Raw genomic sequence first — 20,698 nt, 5'->3', positions numbered from 1 at the left:
AAGAGGGTGTTTGGTACATACACTTAAAAATTAAAAATATATATTTAAAAACATGTGTAAAAATAAATATAGGTAAAAAAAGTGTGTACAAATATATGTAATATTGTTTAAAAATTAAAAATATATATTTAAATTGGTGTATCAATTAGAGCCAAAATGTTTGGACTAAAAATTCCCTCGGTTAACGTGCTAATACTGCTCGTAGTCTTTTTTTTCTTGCTTTTTTTTCCGTTTTGTCTTTTTTATACGTGTCAGCTGTTTCTTTTTTTATTTTATAAAATTCCTTTTTTAGTTTTTTTTGGTCCTTTTCCTCTTCTTAGTCTCCTTTAGTTTTTTTTTTTTTTTTTTTTTCTTTTTCCTTCTTTTTTTTTTTTTNATTCAGTCCAAAATCTTAGGGAGGTGGAGATACAGATAAGAATGGGGGATGGGGTGAAGTTGTATGATATACATTATATAGAAAAGTGAAAATGAGTTCATCAAAACGAAAGTGTTAGTTGATTCCCACATTAATTCAATATTCAGTTCAATCAATTAAAAATAAATAAAAATCATTAGTTTGATTCCCTCACTCAGTTGAATTGATTGAAGTAGAATAAAGGAGAAAATGAGGAGTTCCTAATTTGGTTTGCTTTTGTCGTCATTCATACACATGATCTTCTTCCAATACTCTAAACTATAATGGAAATGTGAAAAAAGGTTTCAGTTCTTCCAATTTGAATGATCGAAAGAGGCAAGTGAGAACAAACTTCTACTTTTTTGGCACCACAAGTATGGAATGGAGAAGGAAGTCCACACAATGTTCATGTTTAAAAAATATGAAAGTAAAAAGGCTTATAATAGTGTTCCTGACAGAGGAAACTACAAAAGGGAGAGTGTAACAAAGTGTGGCTAAATATCCTGCACTCTTTTTTCTGAATGACATTCTTTAAATCTTGGATCTTCAGTCAAATCTTAATATGGCATTTCACTGAGACAGGATATGACTCCAACAGGGACTTTTAAAATCAGAAGACAAAATCAGCTCGACTCTAAATGGAACTGGAACAGATTCTGCTCATGTTGTTCAAATAATTATCAGGAAATAGACAATGAAAAAAAGAAAAGATAATAGGCTAAATTTCTGTAAAAGGGGATTTCTCTACTGCCAACATTTCTGGTTCTATTTCTGAATTGAATGCATACACTCTATTTCCACCAGCTATTGTTTGGAAAAGTCCAATTGAACAAAACTTTACAAAGCAAAACAGTTAGATTAACACTTAAAATTGAAGAAATACACGCTAACAAAGATCACCAAGAAGAGACCATAAACATGATAAAATAAGGAGATCGATTGTGACATGCCATGACATTGCAATTAATAAGCCAACCCTGCCGCCATAGACATTTGACTCAACTTAGGCTTTACTACATTACTTTATCTAAAAATGGAGTGACCCTTGTAGGCTAGAAAGAACTTTGAAAGGAAAAAAGCACACTAGACTAGATAATTTGGGAACAAAGATTGTATAATATAATAATGCTTACAAACACTTAGAACTAAATAGTCCCTCCCCTATTTTTATTTTTATAGAAATACAATGGTCTTTATTGTATGGAAGTTAGTTACAAATACATTAAGATAAGGTTGTGAGAGTTAAAAAATGTATATTCCAGTTCCAGCCATCACATATATATGCAAAGAATAATTTTTGATATAATGAATAGACCAATGGAGATGATACTATATTTATATATATGTGTATATATATAATATATATATATTGGACAAAACTTACAGTAACTGTTGCTTAGATTCTCTCTTAAGATTCAGTTAGTTGTCTTTCCGATAAAAATTAATTTTAGAGGTCATTAAAAAAGCACAAGACAACTACTACTTAAGACTTGATATCTGAATCTGATATGAATTAACTAACCGTGACTTCAATGGGAACGCGGGTGTCAACACGATGCTGATAGTAGAGATCAATACAATCAATATTGAGGTGCTTCAAACTGGCCTCACAGGCTGCTCTCACAAACCCTGGATCGCCACGGATTTCCATCTTCCCATCCTCAAAGCTAGCACCAAACTTTGTTGCCAATTCCACCTTCTCTCTTACCCCTCCCTTCAAAGCCTGTAGCAGCCACCCACGCAAAATGGAAAATTAGCTAGGAAAGTAGTAGGAACACGTACAACATTTTCAATTAGTAGTAGTACCTTTTCAAGGAGGATTTCATTGACTTCGGAGGTGTCGAGGAAGGTGACACCAGCGTGGATGGCATGGTGGATGAGAGAGATCATGTCTTCATCAGGCTTTGGAGGACCGTAGATGCCGGACATTCCCATGCACCCTAAACCTTGTGCAGACACCTCCAGTCCCTGTGAACCCAGCTTTATTCTCTCTACTCTTCCACCCATTATTAATTCTTTGCTTCTTCTTTTTTCCTTCAACAATCAACTTCTACTGCTGCTGCTGCTGCCACTTGTTGCTGCCTTTTATAGCCAAGAAGATAGAATTATCAAAATGCTGGCTTTAAGGACATACGTTTTCTTAGGGTATCTATTCCCTCGCTCCACCCCCACGGCCCCACCGCTCTGTTGGAGGGATTGAATTAAAAAAAAAAAAAAAAAAAAAAAGATTTTGATAATGTGTGTGTGGCACAGAATAATTAATTATTTTTAAAAATATTTTTTAAAAATTAAAAGAATATTAATAATATTTTTAATTTTCGAAAAAATATTCTTAAAAATTAATAGCTTAATGTATGTACTTAACACACAAATTATCTGGACTCTTAAAAAAAATACAAATGCTGTACAGAGAAGGACAAAAAAGCTAAAGGACGAAAATTTAAAAAAAAAAAGAAGGAAAACGACCTAGATACTTAAAGAAAAATAGAAGTGATAGACAGAACCAAGGCATTGCATGGTCCTCGGACTCAAGCCTATGGGAAAACTAATCACACCATTATATCTGGGTACTAGACAGAACCAAGGTATTGCATGGTCCAAGGACTCAAACCTATGGGGAAACTAGATACTTACAGAAAAATATAAGTGATAGACAGAACCAAGGCATTGCATGGTCCTCGGACTCAAGCCTATGGGAAAACTAATCACACCATTATATTTGGGTACTAGACAGAACCAAGGTATTGCCTGGTCCAAGGACTCAAACCTATGGGGAAACTAGATACTTACAGAAAAATAGAAGTGATAGACAGAACCAAGGCATTGCATGGTCCTCGGACTCAAGCCTATGGAAAAACTAATCATACCATTATATCTGGATACTAGATAGAACCAAGGTATTGCATGGTCCAAGGACTCAAATCTATGGGGAAACTAGATACTTACAGAAAAATAGAAGTGATAGACAGAACCAAGGTATTGCATGGTCCTCGGACTCAAGCCTATGGGAAAACTAATCACACCATTATATCTGGATACTAGACAGAACCAAGGTATCACATGGTCCAAGCACTCAAACCTATGGGGAAACTAAATACTTACAGAAAAATAGAAGTGATAGACAGAACCAAGGTATTGCATGGTCCTCGGACTCAAGCCTATGGGAAAACTAATCACACCATTATATCTGGATACTAGACAGAACCAAGGTATTGCATGGTTTAAGGACTCAAACCTATAGGGAAACTAGATACTTACAGAAAAATAGAAGTGATAGACAGAACCAAGGCATTGTATGGTCCTCGGACTCAAGCCTATGGGGAAACTAACCGATCACCATTATATCTGGGTACTAGACAGAACCAAGATATTGCATGGTCCTCGGACTCAAACCCATGGGGAAACTAGATACTTACAGAGAAATGAAAGCGTTAGACAGAACCAAGGCATTGCATAGTCCTCGGACTCAAGCCTATGGGGAAACTAACCGCTCAGCTATATCTGCGTACTAGACAGAACTAAGGTATTGCATGGTCCAAGGACTCGAACCTATGGAGAAAATAACTATCTGTAGAAAAACCAAAGCGTTACCTAGAGTTAAGCTATAATACGGTCCTTAGATTTATATTTGAAGGATAACAGGTGATCTCATGAGACTAACTCCAGAATAGAATACAAGTATTGAGCAAAATATTAGAGTAAGGCAAGTAAAAGAAAATATCCATAGTTGGAAGCAAAGTATTGAGCATTCAGTTCAAACAGAAAATATACAGTCTCCTTACAACGCCATCGAGGCAAGAAGCAAAATGAAATAAAAGAGAAAGTAAACAGAACTATCCTATGTCATACGCCAGTCTCTCCAACTCAGTAGGCAAATTAACTCGATAAGCAGATCAAAAGGCTTTAGCCAATGCCTAGGGGCCTTGTCTCGGAGGGTCCGCGGGTATGGCCGGGGAGTCCGCAGGAGGTCTCGCCACGTCTTGGGGCATTTCCTGACCCTCGGTTCTAACTCCCCCCAACGTTCTCTGGGGTTCAACCTCCTCGGGGGGTTTGTCAGCTGAAGATGTATCCTCGGCGGTCTTATTGTGGCTCTCACTCGCTGGTAATGCGAACCCCTCCTCGGGAGCAACAGGGGCAGTCTCGCGAATTGCAATGGGGTAATATACCATGTCCTCCCTCCTAAGGTCAGATGAGGCATCAATTCCTGCTTGGTTGAGGGCTTCATGCCAGGTCTCAGAACAAAAATGCCTGCACACTGCAGGAACTTGAGCCTGAAGGGTGGCTTCAGTCTTAGCCACCCCATCTACGAAAGCCTCCTCCTCCGCCTATTCTACAGAGCACTCAGCGTCTATTCTTGCAAACACCGCCTCATCTTTGGCTCTCACAGCCTCGTCCCTGGCATACTCAGCAATACCTTTCTCATGGACTGCCTCGGCCAACTTTTTCTTCAAGTCGGCAATGTCCTCTTTGGCAGCTTGTAGGTGGCCCTCAACGTCTTGCAAGCGATTGGTCTGATCCTCAGCTTGCTTCCTAGCCGCGGCTAAGTCGGAGGCAGCAGTGTCCCTGGCCTTTGTCATCTCCTCCAAATTCTCGGTCGCCTTTTTTAGGTCGGCCTCAGATCTCTTGAGGGTACTGGCAGCTTTCAAGAACTTGTCACGCTTTTGCGCTAAGGCGCTGCTCTGGCCATCGACCTCCTCGTCCAACCTGAAAAGAGCCTGGATAGCCTGCCAATAAAAACAAGTAACTCCGTAAAGAGAAGGGAAGGTACTAAGTAACGAAGTTCAAATAAAGTAAATAGGTACCAAGGGACCCACCATGCCTAGATATTTCTTAAGGTTAAGGACAACCTCTGACCCACTCATATTTCTTAGCTCGGCCATGTCAGTGGGAAGGAGAAGAGACTTCTCCAGGGCATCGGCTACGAGAGCCCCCTCAACTCCTTGAGATTCCCGTATCGATGCGTCATCCATCAAGGGTTGATCATGGAGCATGGCAGCTGGCAGCCAGGCTTGGGCCTCAGACTGCTGGACGATCTTCCTACCTTTGCGTTGACCACCGAGTTTCAGTTGCTTCGGAGGCCTGCGGAATCCACCCTCCTCGGGCGGGGAGTGGGATTTGCTCCCATCCATTGGCTCTTTACCCTTGGAAGGTCTCTTCCTTTTTGGGTCATAAGACTCGGTCTGAGGGTCTGATACTGTAGGGGTAGAGGATGACCTGGTTTGCACAGTTAAAATTTAGGGCGGAGGTGTTGAGGGCTTGGGCTGCGACTCTTTCGGTGCACCCTTCTTGGAGCTGCCTTCAAGCAGGTCAAGAAGATTGGTTTGGGGCTGTCTTTTTAAACCCATCTCGGCCTGAGTAGTAACTCTTAGGGACCGAAGATCGGCTTCGGACAGATGGGGTCTCCTAGATCACCAGAAGGATCCTCGGACTGATCAGCTAGGTTGAACACACTATATTCGTCCTCAGAAGAGCTCAGTTCAACCACCTCCCCTGCCTTCTTAGATTGTCCTTCCTCGGTCTCCGTTACTTGGTGGGATGAGGAGGGACCTGCTAGCGGAATGCCTTCAGGTATATAAGATCCCTCGAAAAATGCAAAACCGTCCTCCACCACGGTAATCTGCCTAAGCCGAGGGTCACGAGCTCTAATTACGTGCTTCGGGACTGGGAATGATTTCTGGGCTGGGTCGCATCCGAGGATTTTGTGAGTAGCTCTAACCTGGTTATCAGTTTCGTTCAGGAAAAGTTCCGTCCTAAGAACGGTTTCCAAATCCGCTTTGTTGACCCAGTGGAAATGACGTGCGAAGGCGTGCAGATCTGCGAAGAGAAAAGCAAAACTCCTGTGGTTAATCAATCAAAGCGGATATGCAGCTATAAAAAAATAATAATAAATAAAAATACTGAAATCTAGATCGTCTCCTACTTCGGATACCCTACCTGGCTCCCCCTCTACTGTTGGGCAGTGAAGACCGTTGTGCCACTCCCCCGACACTATGAGGAAATCTTGAGTCAACCCCTTATTAGAATCAGGAAGGCACTGGATAAGTCGGACCCTGTCATCCCTCGTCTTCATATAGTACGTCTTACTTCTCAGGTGATGAAGGTTGTAACACCAGTTTACATCGTGATGAGTCAGTCTCAGCCCCATTTTCTCATTCAAGGTATCTACACACACTAATATCCTAAATACATTCACGGCGCACTGGGTAGGAGCCAGACGGAAATGCCTAAGGTAACCGATAGTCACTGACCTCATAGGGATTCTCATCCCTCCTTCTACAAAAGCGACTATCGGGATCACGACTTCACCCTTTCTCCTCTTAATGTACCACTCCCCTTTTTCACAGTACCTCAAACTCACATTATTGGGTATCCCATAGTCAACAATGAATTTGTTCATCATCTCGTCGGACTCAACCAACTTCTTAAACTTACCCATCCCCAAGGACGACTAAAGGTTCCAGAAGAAGAAAAGAAGGAGTAGAATCAAAGAAAATTTGGTGTTACCGGGAGAAGAAGACTTATAGAAATATGAAGATCCTCTTCGGGCAATGTGTAAGTTGAACCAGATTCAAATTATACGCATCAATGGTCGTAAGCGCGAAAATGAGGAAACCAGGCGGTTCAAACAAGTACTTATAATCCCCCTTAGGTTCCCCAAATGTAACCGTCTGCCCGTAAAAGCAGGAGATCCCCACCGAACAATTACCATCACATCGTTGAAAGTGGGAAATGTGGAGCTGCTAAAATTTAATGTGGGTGCACACCAAGTCTTGAAACGCCAAAACGTACATCGGGCAGTCGAAAAGTTGCCAGCATTAGCGCGGACCGAAGTGGGGCAATTCGTCTAGAGGGCCCGTAGATATCAAAACCCTCCTCCCCGTCCGAGGGAACGTGCAGCAAGATTTTGAGGGGCTATTGTGGGGCTCGTGGGCCTAATAACCTCAGCCCATCGTGTAGTAGGCCCAAGGCCCATGCCGAGGAAGGATGACCATCCGAGGCTAAATTAGGGAGAGACTCTTTTTTGGATCCACGCCGAAGACCTCTTCGTCTTCGGCATACTAAGGATAATTTTGGGAAGGGACAAGCCCAGAGCAAGCTGTCACCTTCATCCTTAATGCATTCACCTAACCCCTCTGGCCACATTAATGGGGATGTAACCCCTTGGCAGGGCGACGTTGATCAGGGTGAACCACTTGAGTGCTGATAAGGCCTCTGATGGGACGGACGGTTAGAAGAAAGGCGAATGGATGATCAACAGATGGAAGAACGAGATAGGACAATGAAGACTATATAAGAGGAGCGAGTAAAGTAAGAAGAGGGGGGGAGAAGGAAGAAAAGGCCTTGTCGGCCATAGGCCGAGGAGCATCCCCCAGTTGTAAATAGTTCTAAGTATTTTTTCAATAAAAGAAAAGAATTCATGCTTCGTGAACGTCGGCTAGCGCCTAAACCTTCGATCGACTCTCTACAAATTTATTGTTTGGGTTTGTTGGGCTGCAAACCCATTCATACCACTTGAGTGCTGATAAGGCCTCTGATGGGACGGACGGTCAGAAGAAAGGCGAATGGATGATCAACAGATGGAAGAACGAGATAGGACAATGAAGACTATATAAGAGGAGCGAGTAAAGTAAGAGGAGGGGGGGAGAAGGAAGAAAAGGCCTTGTCGGCCATAGGCCGAGGAGCATCCTCCAGTTGTAAATAGTTCTAAGTATTTTTTCAATAAAAGAAAAGAATTCATGCTTCGTGAACGTCGGCTAGCGCCTAAACCTTCGATCCACTCTCTACAAATTTATTGTTTGGGTTTGTTGAGCTGCAAACCCATTCATACTCTGGGTCCAATCCAAGTTGAGTCCCTACACTTTTTTTTTTTTACTTTTTTTTTTATTTTTATATATTTAAGACCCATTTGAGATTTACTTATTTTATTGAAATTGAAAATTTTTTCCTAAAAGTACTATAAATAAAGATAAAAGTTAACTGAAATAATATAATAGGACCCATGAATAATATCAAAAAGTATTATAAGACTTATAAATAGTAACAAAAATAAATTTAATAGTAGAATAAATTAGCAAAAATAATCTTTTCTAAACAAATTAGTTGAATTTATTTATTATATTTTTTTTCAACTTTAAAACGCAATCCCTCCAACAGACAGACGGGGTGGGAGCGAGGGAATAGTTACCCAAAGTAAACGTATGTCCTTACGCCAGCATTTTTGATAATTACGAAAGAGGACGGTTTGTATTTGTAGGTGTAGGATTAGGAGTAGGAGTAATAGGACCCTATATATATATATATATTTCTATCTTCTTCTTCTTCTTCTTCTTCTTCTACCGCTTGGTTAAAACGCAGCAAGCGCAACAAGTAGTAGTAGCAGCAGTAGAAGTTGAGCAAAGAATTAATAATGGGTGGAAGAGTAGAGAGAATAAAGCTGGGTTCACAGGGACTGGAGGTGTCTGCACAAGGTTTAGGGTGCATGGGAATGTCCGCATTCTATGGTCCTCCAAAGCCTGACGAAGACATGATCACTCTCATCCATCATGCCATCCACACTGGTGTCACCTTCCTCGACACCTCCGACATCTATGGCCCCTTCACCAATGAAATCCTCCTTGGAAAGGTACTAATTTAAAATGTTGTCCGTGTTCACTTCCTACATATGCATTACTCACTCTTAATTGTCCATTTGCGTGCGTGGGTTGCTACAGGCTTTGAAGGGAGGGGTAAGAGAGAAGGTGGAATTAGCAACAAAGTTTGGTATTAGCTTTGCGGATGGGAAGAGGGAAATCCGTGGCGATCCAGCGTATGTGAGAGCAGCTTGTGAGGCCAGTTTGAAGCGCCTCAATATTGATTGTATTGATCTCTACTATCAGCATCGTGTTGACACCCGCGTTCCCATTGAAGTCACGGTTGGTTAATTCATATCTGATTCAGATATATCAAGTCTTACTCTTAAGTACTAGTCAGTCTTGTGCTTTTTTCTTTTCAATGTCCCCTGAAATTAATTTCTATCGACAATTCCGTACACACACACCTATATATATAGTACCATCTCCATTTGTCTTTTCATTATTATAATATCAAAAATTATTCTTTGCATATATATGTGTGTGTGTGTGTTTGTGTGTGTGTGATGGCTGGAACTGGAGTATACATTTTTTTAACTCTCACAACCTTATCTTAATGTATTTGTAACCAACTTCCACACAATAAAGACCATTGTATTTCTTAAAAAAAAAAAAAAAAGGGAGGGACTATTTAGTTCTAATTTTTTGTAAGCATTATTATATTATGGAATCTTTGTTCCAAATTCTCTAGTCTAGTGTGCTTTGTTCTTTTCAAAGTTCTTTCTAGCTTACAAGGGTCACTCCATTTTTAGATAAAGTAATGTAGTAAAGCCTAAGTTGAGGCAAATTTCTATGGCGGCAGGGTTGACTTATTAGTTGCAATGTCATGGCATGTCACAATCGATCTCCTTATTTTATCCTGTTTATGTTCTCTTCTTGGTTTCAACTCATGATCTTTGTTAGCATGTGTTTCTTCAATTTTAGTGTTACTCTAACTCTTTTGCTTTGTAAATTTTTTTTTAATTGGATTTTTCCAAACAATAGCTGGTGGAAATAGAGTGTATGCATTCAATTCAGGAATAGAACCAGAAATGTTGGCAGTAGAGAAATCCCCTTTTACAGAAATTTAGCCTATTATCTTTTCTTTTTTTCATTTTCTATTTCCTGATAATTATTTGAACAACATGAGCAGAATCTGTTCGGATTCCATTTAGAGTTGAGCTGATTTTGTCTTCTGATTTTAAAAGTCCCCGTTGGAGTCATATCCTGTCTCAGTGAAATGCCATATTAAGATTTGACTGAAGATCCAAGATTTAAAGAATGTCATTCAGAAAAAAGAGTGCAGGATATTTAGCCACACTTTGTTACAATCTCCTTTTTGTAGTTTCCTCTCTCAGGAACACTATTAGAAGCCTTTTTACTTTCATATTTTTTAAACATGAACATTGTGTGGACTTCCTTCTCCATTCTATACTTGCGGTGCCAAAAAAGTAGAAGTTTGTTCTCACTTGCCTCTTTTGCTCATTCGTATTGGAACGACTGAAACCTTCTTTCACATTTCCATTATAGTTTAGAGTATTGGAAGAAGATCATGTGTATGAATGACAACAAAAGCAAACCAAAGTAGGAACTCCTCATTTTCTCCTTTATTCTACTTCAATCAATTCAACCGAGTGAGGGAATCAAACTAATGATTTTTATGTTTTTTTAATTGATTGAACTGAATATTGAATTAATGCGGGAATCAACTAACGCTTTTGTCTTGATGAACTCATTTTCACTTTTCTATATAATGTATTTCATACAACTTCATCCCATCCCCCCCATTCTTATCTGTATCTCCGCATCCCTAATATTTTGGACTGCATCATAGGCAAATTCAAGAAATCAATATTCTGAATTCATTTTTATATTTAATATATATTTTTAGTGACTTCACATTTCCTTTTGGGGAGAGAGAGAGTCAAAGGAACCATGTTTTACTTGTGCCCCTTTTGAAGGATTAATGAGCATTGTTGTGAAGGCATCATATTTTGACATATGATGACTATCAATATGCATATTTAAATTTAGCTTCATGCTTCACTGTAAGTGATCATCATTGTTAAATTATTTTGTAATTATTTATGAGATCTTTGAATAAAGGAAACTACCATTTGCCTAAGAACATGTAACCATGAACTATCCTATCAAGACTGTCAGATAATGATCAGCAAGCATTATAATATTCTAAGTAGTCTAATTACATATCAATATACCATTGTTACAGTGATTATCTTGCAGTTATCTCTTTGTTAGCTAGCTTAGTTGTTAGATTTGTTGCCACTATTTTTCTCTTATGTGTCCCATTATGCATCTGTTGAAATCTTGCTANGCATCTTTTAAAATCTTGCTGTTGAGCATCCTCTAATTCTAATCTCCTTTGTATTGTAAGATTGGAGAACTCAAGAAACTAGTTGAAGAGGGTAAAATGAAGTATATAGGTCTATCTGAGGCCTCTGCTTCTACAATCAGAAGGGCACATGCGGTTCATCCCATAACTGCTGTGCAGCTAGAGTGGTCTTTGTGGTCTAGAGATGTGGAGGAAGAAATAATTCCTACTTGCAGGTGAGGTGTCAATTACAATTGCATTTTAAGGTATATAATAATTATGGTTCAAAATTTAAATTTACTCTCCTATTTGTTCAGGGAACTAGGGATTGGGATTGTGGCATACAGTCCTCTAGGACGAGGGTTCTTTTCATCTGGGTCTAAGCTTCTTGAAAATCTGACGGACGATGATTTCCGAAAGGTCTGTAGGTCCATCACTCAAATGTTGTGCTTCGAAATGAGATATACATGCATTTAGTTTCACAGTTTTATAGCATCATCAGTGCATTATTAGAGATTTTATCTCCCCAGTTGGCTCACATAGTGATTGACCTTGCAAATATCTATATGCTCTGCCTGATTCTCTTAATGAACTAATACAGCATATAAGGTTTGACTTGTTACCAACTACGTTAGTGGTTATAGTATACAGGTAATCTAATAATCTGAACAAGTTATTTTCAATGTCTAAATGTTTTGCTGATAACTTCACACTGCAGATGTCAAGTTTCTATTTTATATTTGTTAATGTATCCTACCTCATTTCTCATTTAGCCATTCAGAATATTTGGTTCTTCTCTATAATAAGATTTTTTAACCGCTTTCTAGATCAGTTTTCTTGAAATAGAATATTTTCCCATTTAACTCATTTTCGTTTTACAGAAAACTATTTTTATGTAATGGTTATGGACTAATTGTTTGTTGCTATTTTGTCATTGCTCCAAAGAATTATAATAATCAATTCTAGAATCTATGTAAGTCGTCTATGAAAGAAGTTTTTGACTTTTTGGATGCTGTACTACTTGAAAGATACTGATTTTAATATATGCCAATACTTCAAGGGCACATCATACTGATTGAACTGAATAAATTAAGCATGGCATACCTAGATTACAATTGTTATTTTCCTACCTCGGTTTATGTCATCTGAACTGCCTTCTGGAATCTTTTAGAGTCATGAAAATTAAGTGATGCAGGACAATTAAGAGAAAATAAAAGAACAAGAAAACTAAAAGATAAACCCTAAGAATCAGCACCTAGGGTTCGCTTGGAATTGGCACCAAGCAAGAAAATTTAGCCATCAACACCTAAGGTGTTAGGAATCAGCACCCAATGAATTGAAAAATCTCTCATCTGAATTTCATTAATCAATAGAGCTGTTAGAGGGACAAATGGCTGTGGGTTGTGGAAGAACATTAGGAAAGGTGCAGTCATATGGTGTATGCAGTGGGAGAGGGTATTCACATTCAATTCTAGCATGACTCCTGGAGCGGTCCTATTTCCTTGAAAGAGTTATATCCGGAATTTTTTGTCTGTGCTGTGGTTCAAGATGCTCTGATTTCTAATTTGATTTTATATGCTCCAGATGGGGGAGGTAGAAGTTGGAACTTACTTTTCCGTCATGAGTTTAAATGACTAGGAAACGGGGAGATTTCACTCTTTCTTTGAGCATGTTTCTGCCAGAATTCCAAGGGGGGTGGGTGATGATGTTATAATTTGGCAGTTGAATCATTTATGGTATTTTTTATGTGCACTCCTTTTATAATTCTTTATTGAAAGCAACTTCTGTTTCTTTCCCTTGACAAAGAATTTGGTGTGTTAAGATACCTAAAAGGTTGTCTTTCTTTTTATGGACTGCTGCTAGGGGTGGGATTCTTACAATAGATAACCTTGTTAGAAAGAACTTGCCTCTTGTTAATTGGTGTTGCCTATGTTGGTGTGATGAGGAAACTGTGGATTACCTTTTACTCCATTGTAGTTTTGCTCATGCTTTGTGGAGTGAGGTTCTTCTTTTGTTTGGGGTTCAGCGGGGGATGCCGAATAGCGAATACAGTTGTCTCTCTTCTTTTCGCTTGGAGGAATTGATTGGGGAATTATTCTTCAAATGTTTGGAATATAGTACTAGCATGTCTTATGTGGTGAGTATGGAAGGAATGCAATGCTTGAACTTTTGAGGACACTGAGAGACATATTTATCTGTTGAAGAATTTGCTAGCTAGGACCTTGTTTGAGTGGTCTTGTATTTGGGGTCTTACACATTGTATTTCCTTGTCTTTTTTCCTTATTTTTGTTACAGTTTCTATCTGATTTTTTTTTTTTTTTGGTATTATTTTCTTTGCTGTGAGTATACAATCGTAAACAAATTGCACTTTTGCTATCAATAAAACTTTTATTACCTATAAAAAAAATAGTAAAAAAAAAGTCTAATAAAACATAAACCACTTGAAGCCATTATATAGAGCTTGCAAGAATAAAAGTTCATAAACCATAAAAGGCCAAAATGGGAAATTAACTCTGATTTTTAAACATTATAATTAGTAGGAAATGTTTTCAAGCTATATTTTTTACTAGCATCTCGAGTCTAAGAAGCTCGATTTTGGGCCTATAAATCGAGTCTCAAAACTCGATTTCCATAGTCTGATCACCTCTAATGTGGCGTTTTTTCCACGTAGCGCACACATAGAAATCGAGTCTCTAAGACTCGATTTATAAGTCCAGCCATTTCTACATAAATATTAAACATTACGTACACAACTAATGATGATTTCCTTTTTTTTTAGTCTTTCCTTGTCCTGGGTGTCAGCTAATGATGATTTCCTTTTTTTAAGTTTTCCTTTGTCCTTGGTGTGTTGGTTTGCCAAACCAACATACACAAAATAATGATTTTCTTTTTTTATTTTTTTCTTTGTCCCGGTTGTCAGGCTAGTATGTATAGCCTGACACCTTTGTACTTTTATTTTATTATTTTAATTCAAATTCTACCTTTTCAGTCAAAAAAAAAAAATTTCAAACATTATCAATGGCACAGTGGTTGTAGGAACCGTTTTTTAAAAACACATATATATTGAGTCTTAGAGACTCGATTTCCATGTATGCGCCACATGGAAAAAATGCCACATCAGACGTGATTAACCCATGGAAATCGAGTCTTAAAAACTCAATTTATAGGCCAAAATCGAGTCTCTAAGACTCAAGATGCTAGTAAAAAATATAGTTTGAAAACTTAGCCTACTAATTATAATGTTTAAAAATTATGGCTAATTTCCGATTTTGGCCACCATAAAACTCTAAACTAATAGTAATCTAAAGGCCAATACTTATCTAATCATCTAATCCTTATGTGAACTCAAAATAAATTGGAATCCTAAACTAATCCAACTACATAAGAAATCCAATCTAATAAGGTGTGTTGTCCTCATCAACCCTCCTGGGGTGGGGAAGACTCTGCTCCATCAAGTATAACTCTGAGTAGTACTCTAATAAATCTGGATCAAGTTGTTGCAGTTCATCTCTTGTGATCCAAGTGCAGTCCGATATTGGTCATCCCTTCCAGCAAACTAGGTACCACTGAATTTCTCCATCCTTAGTAGAAATAATCTGTTTATCTAAAATAGCATCAATATTTTATTTACATGCTGGTATAGGGATTTGGACAAAATCATGGGATTGGTAATAAACTGCTGGGCCTTTGTAAATATCCAAATTCTCACTATTAAAGATGGAGTCATTTTTGTAATCAGTTTGAAAATCAACAATATATGCATTTGGTCCAACATGTTTCAACATTTTGATTGATTCAGTACTACAAGCTTGCAATTGCTTACTTGGAACCATGATGAAATCCCGCACTTGAAATTTCATGTAATTTGAACTAGCATGAATTTTATAGGGATTATCATTTTCTGGAAATTGTTTACTTACCTCATGATGCTTATATGTTCCTATTGACTCAAGTGCCCTATCATAGGGTGAAATGAGTACCTAAAGGCTTCCTACTTTACTTCAAATGGAATCATGCTTTCAGTTTTGGGACTTTCACATGCATATTGGTTTACATAGGAAATGGAATCCTCACTCTGTCTTTTCTAGATCACTCTCATGGGTTGTGAGTTGGTATCATTTGAATGCAACCAAGTTTAAGGTTTTCCTTGCATTAATCATCTCTGACATTGATTTCAGCCATGTTAGGTTCATTCACTTCTTCTATATCGTCCTCTTTATTCTCTTTCTCCTCTTCATAAAGGACAAGGGCCTTAGTTGGGCATTTGGCAGCAATATGACCAAAGCCTTGCGATTTAAAGCATTGTAGGTGGGAACCGATCTTTGATGATTCACTCTCCCCTCCTTTTCCTTTATCATTCCTAGCTAATGGTGCACTAATTGTGTTGGGCATAGGAGGGGGTAAGGTGGGTTGAGGCGTAGGGGGTAAGGTGAATTGAGGCTTGCTACTTGAAGATAGAGGACTGGTGGTGACACTATGGATGTCAGGATACCTCATAAACAGGGATCTAAAAGCTAACTCACATTTTCTAGCAAGTTCATAGGCATGATCTATGAACTAATCCAACTACATAAAAAATCCAATCTAATAAGGTGTGCTGTCCTCATCATTAAGCCAGGGAACAACAGCTGTGGATGCCTACAGACCTAAATAGATGTGTTATGGACTTTTTAAAAACTTTATATTCGTCATTGCCTTTATAAATTGTGCTACCTCAAAATTATTTTTAGTGATGAAGTCTTGATGCTGATAACAATGAGTATTTTAATGTGTAAATATCATTGGCTTTATGAATGACAGAATGAGTAGTGACCCTGCCTCCATGAAAGTCTCTGTTGTTGTTTCGTGATTCAGTCCTGATGCTAGCTAATATATGTAGTTGCTACTTGCAGTTCCTACCTAGGTTCCAACTTGAAAATCTAGAGCATAACAAAACCATATTTGAGCGTGTTAATGAAATGGCAGCAAGGAAGGGATGCACCCCATCACAACTAGCACTTGCTTGGGTTCATCACCAAGGAAAGGACGTGTGTCCCATACCTGGAACCACCAAGATTGAAAACTTCAACCAAAACATTGGAGCTCTGTCTGTGAAACTGACACCAGAAGAAATGGTTGAACTTGAATCATTTGCTACTAAGGATGTCGTGATGGGCGACAGATATATGAAGGATGTTGCAACTTGGAAGGATTCTGAAACCCCACCACTTTCTTCATGGAAAGCTACATAAGCACAAGTCTATTTCTATGTATCAATGTGTATGTGAGTTTCATGAGCTTTTGTTATTCATCATGTATCAACAAGTACATTGAGTTTAGGTTGAGTTCTTGACTGCTTAAAGAATAAGTACGTTATGCTGAAAATAATATATGCTTATAAATTATAATCATACCAGCTTCAACGACCTCGATTATAAACATAGAATACAAATTATCTATCTCATTTTTTATATTCTACTTTATGCAATGAATGCTTGCACATGTAGTAAACCTTACACAAACAACATGGTCCCAAGTACTAGACGATTTAGCCTATATGGTGCCTTGGGGTCAATCAAGTTTGGGTTGTATTCAACCTTATGATTGTTATATTTATTTCACCGTGGAACTAGCTCACTGATCATTTGTGGCCTCTATCCCTCAAACTGAGTACAAGTGAGGCATCTAATCTAACACATGAAAGACAAAAAGATTTCCTGATGTGGGAGATGCGAGAAAATTATTATTTAATATTATTTATTTTTGCAAGTCAATTGTATTTATATGTTTTAGATTCTAGTAGTTTATTAGGCTATTAGTATTTTAATTTGGAAAGCAAGGTTATTTTTGTAATAAGGCAATTAGGGTTTCCTAGCCAATTAGAACTGGGGTTTAGCAATCCTTTATAAGCAATCTATTGTACTTCTGGAGGAGATAGTTGATATTTTGATGAATGAAAACAATGGTCGTTTGGTCTTTATTTTGGTCTGGTGCTTACTCCAGGTCTATCCTAGGTGCTGACTCCTAGTGGTTTCCCCGCTTGGTACTGACTCTAAGCAAGCCTTAGATGCTGACTCTTAAGTCATATATTTTATTTTTCCGTTATTTCAGTTTCGTTCTGGTTGTCCTGCGTCATATGCAAGAAAATTATTATTTAATATTATTTATGTTTGCAAGTCAATTGTATTTTTATATTTTAGGTCCTAGTAGTTTATTAGGCTATTAGTATTTTAATTTGGGAAGCAAGATTATTTTTGTAATAAGGCAATTAGGGTTTTTAAGCCAATTAAAACTAGGGTTTAGCAATCCTTTATAAGCAACCTATTATACTCCTTTAGGAGAAAGTTGATATTTTGATGAATGAAAACAATGGCCGTTTGGTCCTTCTTTTGGTCTGGTGTTGACTCCAAGTCTACCTTAGGTGTTGACTCCTAGTGGTTTCCCCACTTGATGCTGACTCCAAGCCAAGCCTAGGTGTTGACTCCTAGGTCATATCTTTTATTTTTCCGTTATTTCAGTTTCGTTCTGGCTGTCCTGTGTCATTCCCACTCTTGTTAATAAATAGTATCTTAACATCCTTCTTAGTAGTTTCATTCTATAAGAAAATAGAGAGCTAGGAAAGAGAGGAATTGAGAACAAGCCAGAGAGAAGACCAAGATTTAAGAAATTTTTCGTTAATTGCATTAATTAAGAACTGTGAATACAAGAGGTATTTATATACTAGAACAATCACCAGACTAGATAACTGACAACTAACTAATCCCACATTATACAAATCTACTTACTTACAACCAATCAGTACATTACACGTGTCTATATATACATTACATTGTAAACTACAAGTCGTTTTAATCATGATTGTCGTATATCAAGCCCAAATGCTAATCTTCCATTACTCTGATCTAATGCTCTGCTTCTCTGCTTGATGCTCTGCCTCTCTGCCTACTCCAACTTCTCCAACTACACTTCATCTTCATTAGCTTAAGCCACTTGAATCTTCTTTCTTTTTTTCTTTTTTTTTTGTGATCTTTGCAGTCAACATTATTGCTTTACCCAATTACCCTTACTAATCTCTACCAACAAAACAAGGCACGCCTAACAGTATCTTCCTGTATTGATATTCTATCATATCAAATAAGCATAGTATTTTCATTTCTTTACTACAATTTGTAGGTTCAGAAGATGTTTCCTCTCAATTTACTGAGATGCCTAAAGACAAACTACTTGGTGGACTTCTTGCTTCTGGATTTAATGAGGGATCTTGCTTAAGCAGATATCAATCCAATTTATTTTGAAGACCATCACTCCACAAACCATCTTCTTATCTCCTTTCAAGACTACAGAGTCATGAAGATCTCCATAAACGATGTGGACCTTATACTAAATCATACAATAGAGCACAAAAACAGCTCAAGTCTAACCACAGTGCTAGTTCTACAAAGTGTAAGTATGTTATGTGGATATCTTATAGTGGCTTGGGCAACAGGGTTTTAACCCTAACATCTACATTTCTCTATGCCCTCCTCACAAATAGAGTATTGCTTGTTGACTAAGGAATAGATATGGCTGATCATTTCTGTGAGCCATTTCCAGAAAAATCATGGTTTTTGTCTATTGACTTCCCCCTCAAAGAGACATTTAAAATCCTTAGTCAAAAGTTTCCTCATTCTTATGGGAACATGTTGAAGAAGAACATCTTAAATATTTCAACAATATCACTACCATCTAGCACATGATTATGATGATCATGATAAGCTCTTTTATGTGATCAAGATCAAACTCTTCTCAGTAGAGTTCTTTGGTTGATAATGAAATCAGATAACTACTTTGTCCCATCTCTCTTCTTGATGCCCTCTTTTGAGCAAGAATTAAGCAAATTATTCCCACAAAAAGATATCATTTTCTACCACTTAGGCCAGTATCTTTTCCACCCCTTAAATCATGTATGGGGACTAATAACAAGGTACTATCAAGCCTACTTAGCTAAAGCAGATGAGAGGATTGGAATTCAAACAAGAAATTTTGATACAGGACCTGGTCCTTTCCAATATGTGATGGATCAAGTTTTAGCTTGTACACTAAAGTATAAAGTGTTGCCACAAGTAGATCGGAAGAGAACTATTGTTACCCAATAAAAAAAGGCCAACTTGAAAGCTATCCTTATAACATCTTTGAGTTCTGGGTACTCTGAGAATGTAAGAAACTTGTACTGGGAACACCCAACCGTGAATGGAGATGTGGTTGAGGTTTTCCAACCAAGCCAACAACAATTTCAACATACAGAGAACAAGTTGCACAACAGCAAGGCATGGGCAGAAATGTATCTCCTCAACTTAATTGATGTCTTGGTTACAAGTGAATGGTCAACATTTGGTTATGTAGCTCTAGGTCTTGGAGGTTTGAAGCCATGGATTCTCTAAAAGTCTAATAATCTGACGACCCCTAATCCACCTTGTCGTCAGGTCATATCAATGGAGCCTTGTTTTCATGCTCCCCCATTTTATGATTACAAGACAAAGAAAGGAATTGATAATGGTGCACTTGTTCCCCATGTGAGACATTATGAAGATATGAGCTAGGGCTTAAAACTAGTTGATAATCATGATGAGTTGTAGGCTTTTACGATTCATTATTTGTGCCAATGGGCTTCTAGTCCGATGGCGCCTAACCCCTCCCGTCTCCCGTATCACAGATTCGACCTGCCTTCCCTTCCCTTTCCCATAATTTTTTTTTAAAAAAATATTATTTGTATTTACTTCACCAATTTTGCACATAAATATTGTCACATCCCAAACCCGATACCCGGATTTGTGACCATGACCGGCATGTTAATATCAAGCTTAAACTTGGTATTAACAAGAACCAACTAAACTTTTTCAAAAGATTCTACAAAAGATTCCCTCTTTCTTTTCATCTCTGTTTCTTTACTTAAATGATATAACTTTTTACTTGATATTCAGAGCATCTACATTATACTCAAAAAATAACATAATCCATCAGTTACTCATATTCTAAATTCCACATAATACATCTCTTAATACTTTAAGGTACACAACTTTCATTAGATCCTAAAATACACAAATACTACAAAGCTAAACATCAAATTCCTAATTTGGGATGTATACGTTTAAAACTAAAACCAGCTCCTTCCAAACTCGACTGAGGCTCCCTTTGCTCCAAAATAAAACCTATTGAATGAAAGAGTGGAAGGGGTGAGCTACACAGCTCAGTAAGGGTAAGATACACAAGACTTCAATAAGAATGCATGTAAATCAAATCATTTAATTTTATAGACATTCACATAGGAGAACATCTTTTCATGCATAATATTTTATAATATTCATAATAATAATTTATTCGCTCTTCATCGGAAAAATAATTGTT

The 20,698-nt window shown here is 37.8% G+C and overlaps 2 protein-coding genes and 1 pseudogene across 3 annotated transcripts; 2 read left to right on the top strand and 1 right to left on the bottom strand.

Annotated features, from left to right (window-relative positions):
- Positions 1–1,892: 1,892 nt before the first annotated feature.
- Positions 1,893–2,516, bottom strand: LOC111998055 (IN2-2 protein). The gene is made up of 2 exons (XM_065775155.1): positions 2,201–2,516; positions 1,893–2,117 (listed from the first exon to the last, which is right to left on the bottom strand). The coding sequence occupies exons 1-2, from the start codon at positions 2,399–2,401 to the stop codon at positions 1,908–1,910; spliced, it is 411 nt and encodes a 136-aa protein (XP_065631227.1). The 5' UTR covers positions 2,402–2,516; the 3' UTR covers positions 1,893–1,907.
- A 6,169-nt stretch (positions 2,517–8,685) lies between these two features.
- LOC112006346 (probable aldo-keto reductase 2) lies at positions 8,686–16,785 on the top strand. 2 transcript variants are annotated; one of them, XM_065775199.1, is made up of 5 exons: positions 8,686–9,017; positions 9,106–9,306; positions 11,399–11,571; positions 11,653–11,755; positions 16,228–16,785. In XM_065775199.1, the coding sequence occupies exons 1-5, from the start codon at positions 8,802–8,804 to the stop codon at positions 16,564–16,566; spliced, it is 1,032 nt and encodes a 343-aa protein (XP_065631271.1). In that variant the 5' UTR covers positions 8,686–8,801; the 3' UTR covers positions 16,567–16,785. The 2 variants fall into 2 exon arrangements, with proteins under 2 accessions (XP_065631271.1, XP_065631272.1); XM_065775200.1 differs by lacking the exon at positions 16,228–16,785 and adding an exon at positions 14,839–14,910 and having other exon boundaries at positions 8,693–9,017.
- A 1,705-nt stretch (positions 16,786–18,490) lies between these two features.
- LOC111998057 (galactoside 2-alpha-L-fucosyltransferase-like) lies at positions 18,491–20,044 on the top strand (annotated as a pseudogene).
- The last annotated feature ends 654 nt before the right edge of the window (positions 20,045–20,698 follow it).

This window comes from Quercus suber, unplaced genomic scaffold (assembly GCF_002906115.3).
Source record: "Quercus suber isolate HL8 unplaced genomic scaffold, Cork oak 2.0 scaffold_106, whole genome shotgun sequence".
NCBI lineage: Eukaryota > Viridiplantae > Streptophyta > Magnoliopsida > Fagales > Fagaceae > Quercus > Quercus suber.
This window is presented reverse-complemented; position numbering and strand designations above follow the sequence as displayed.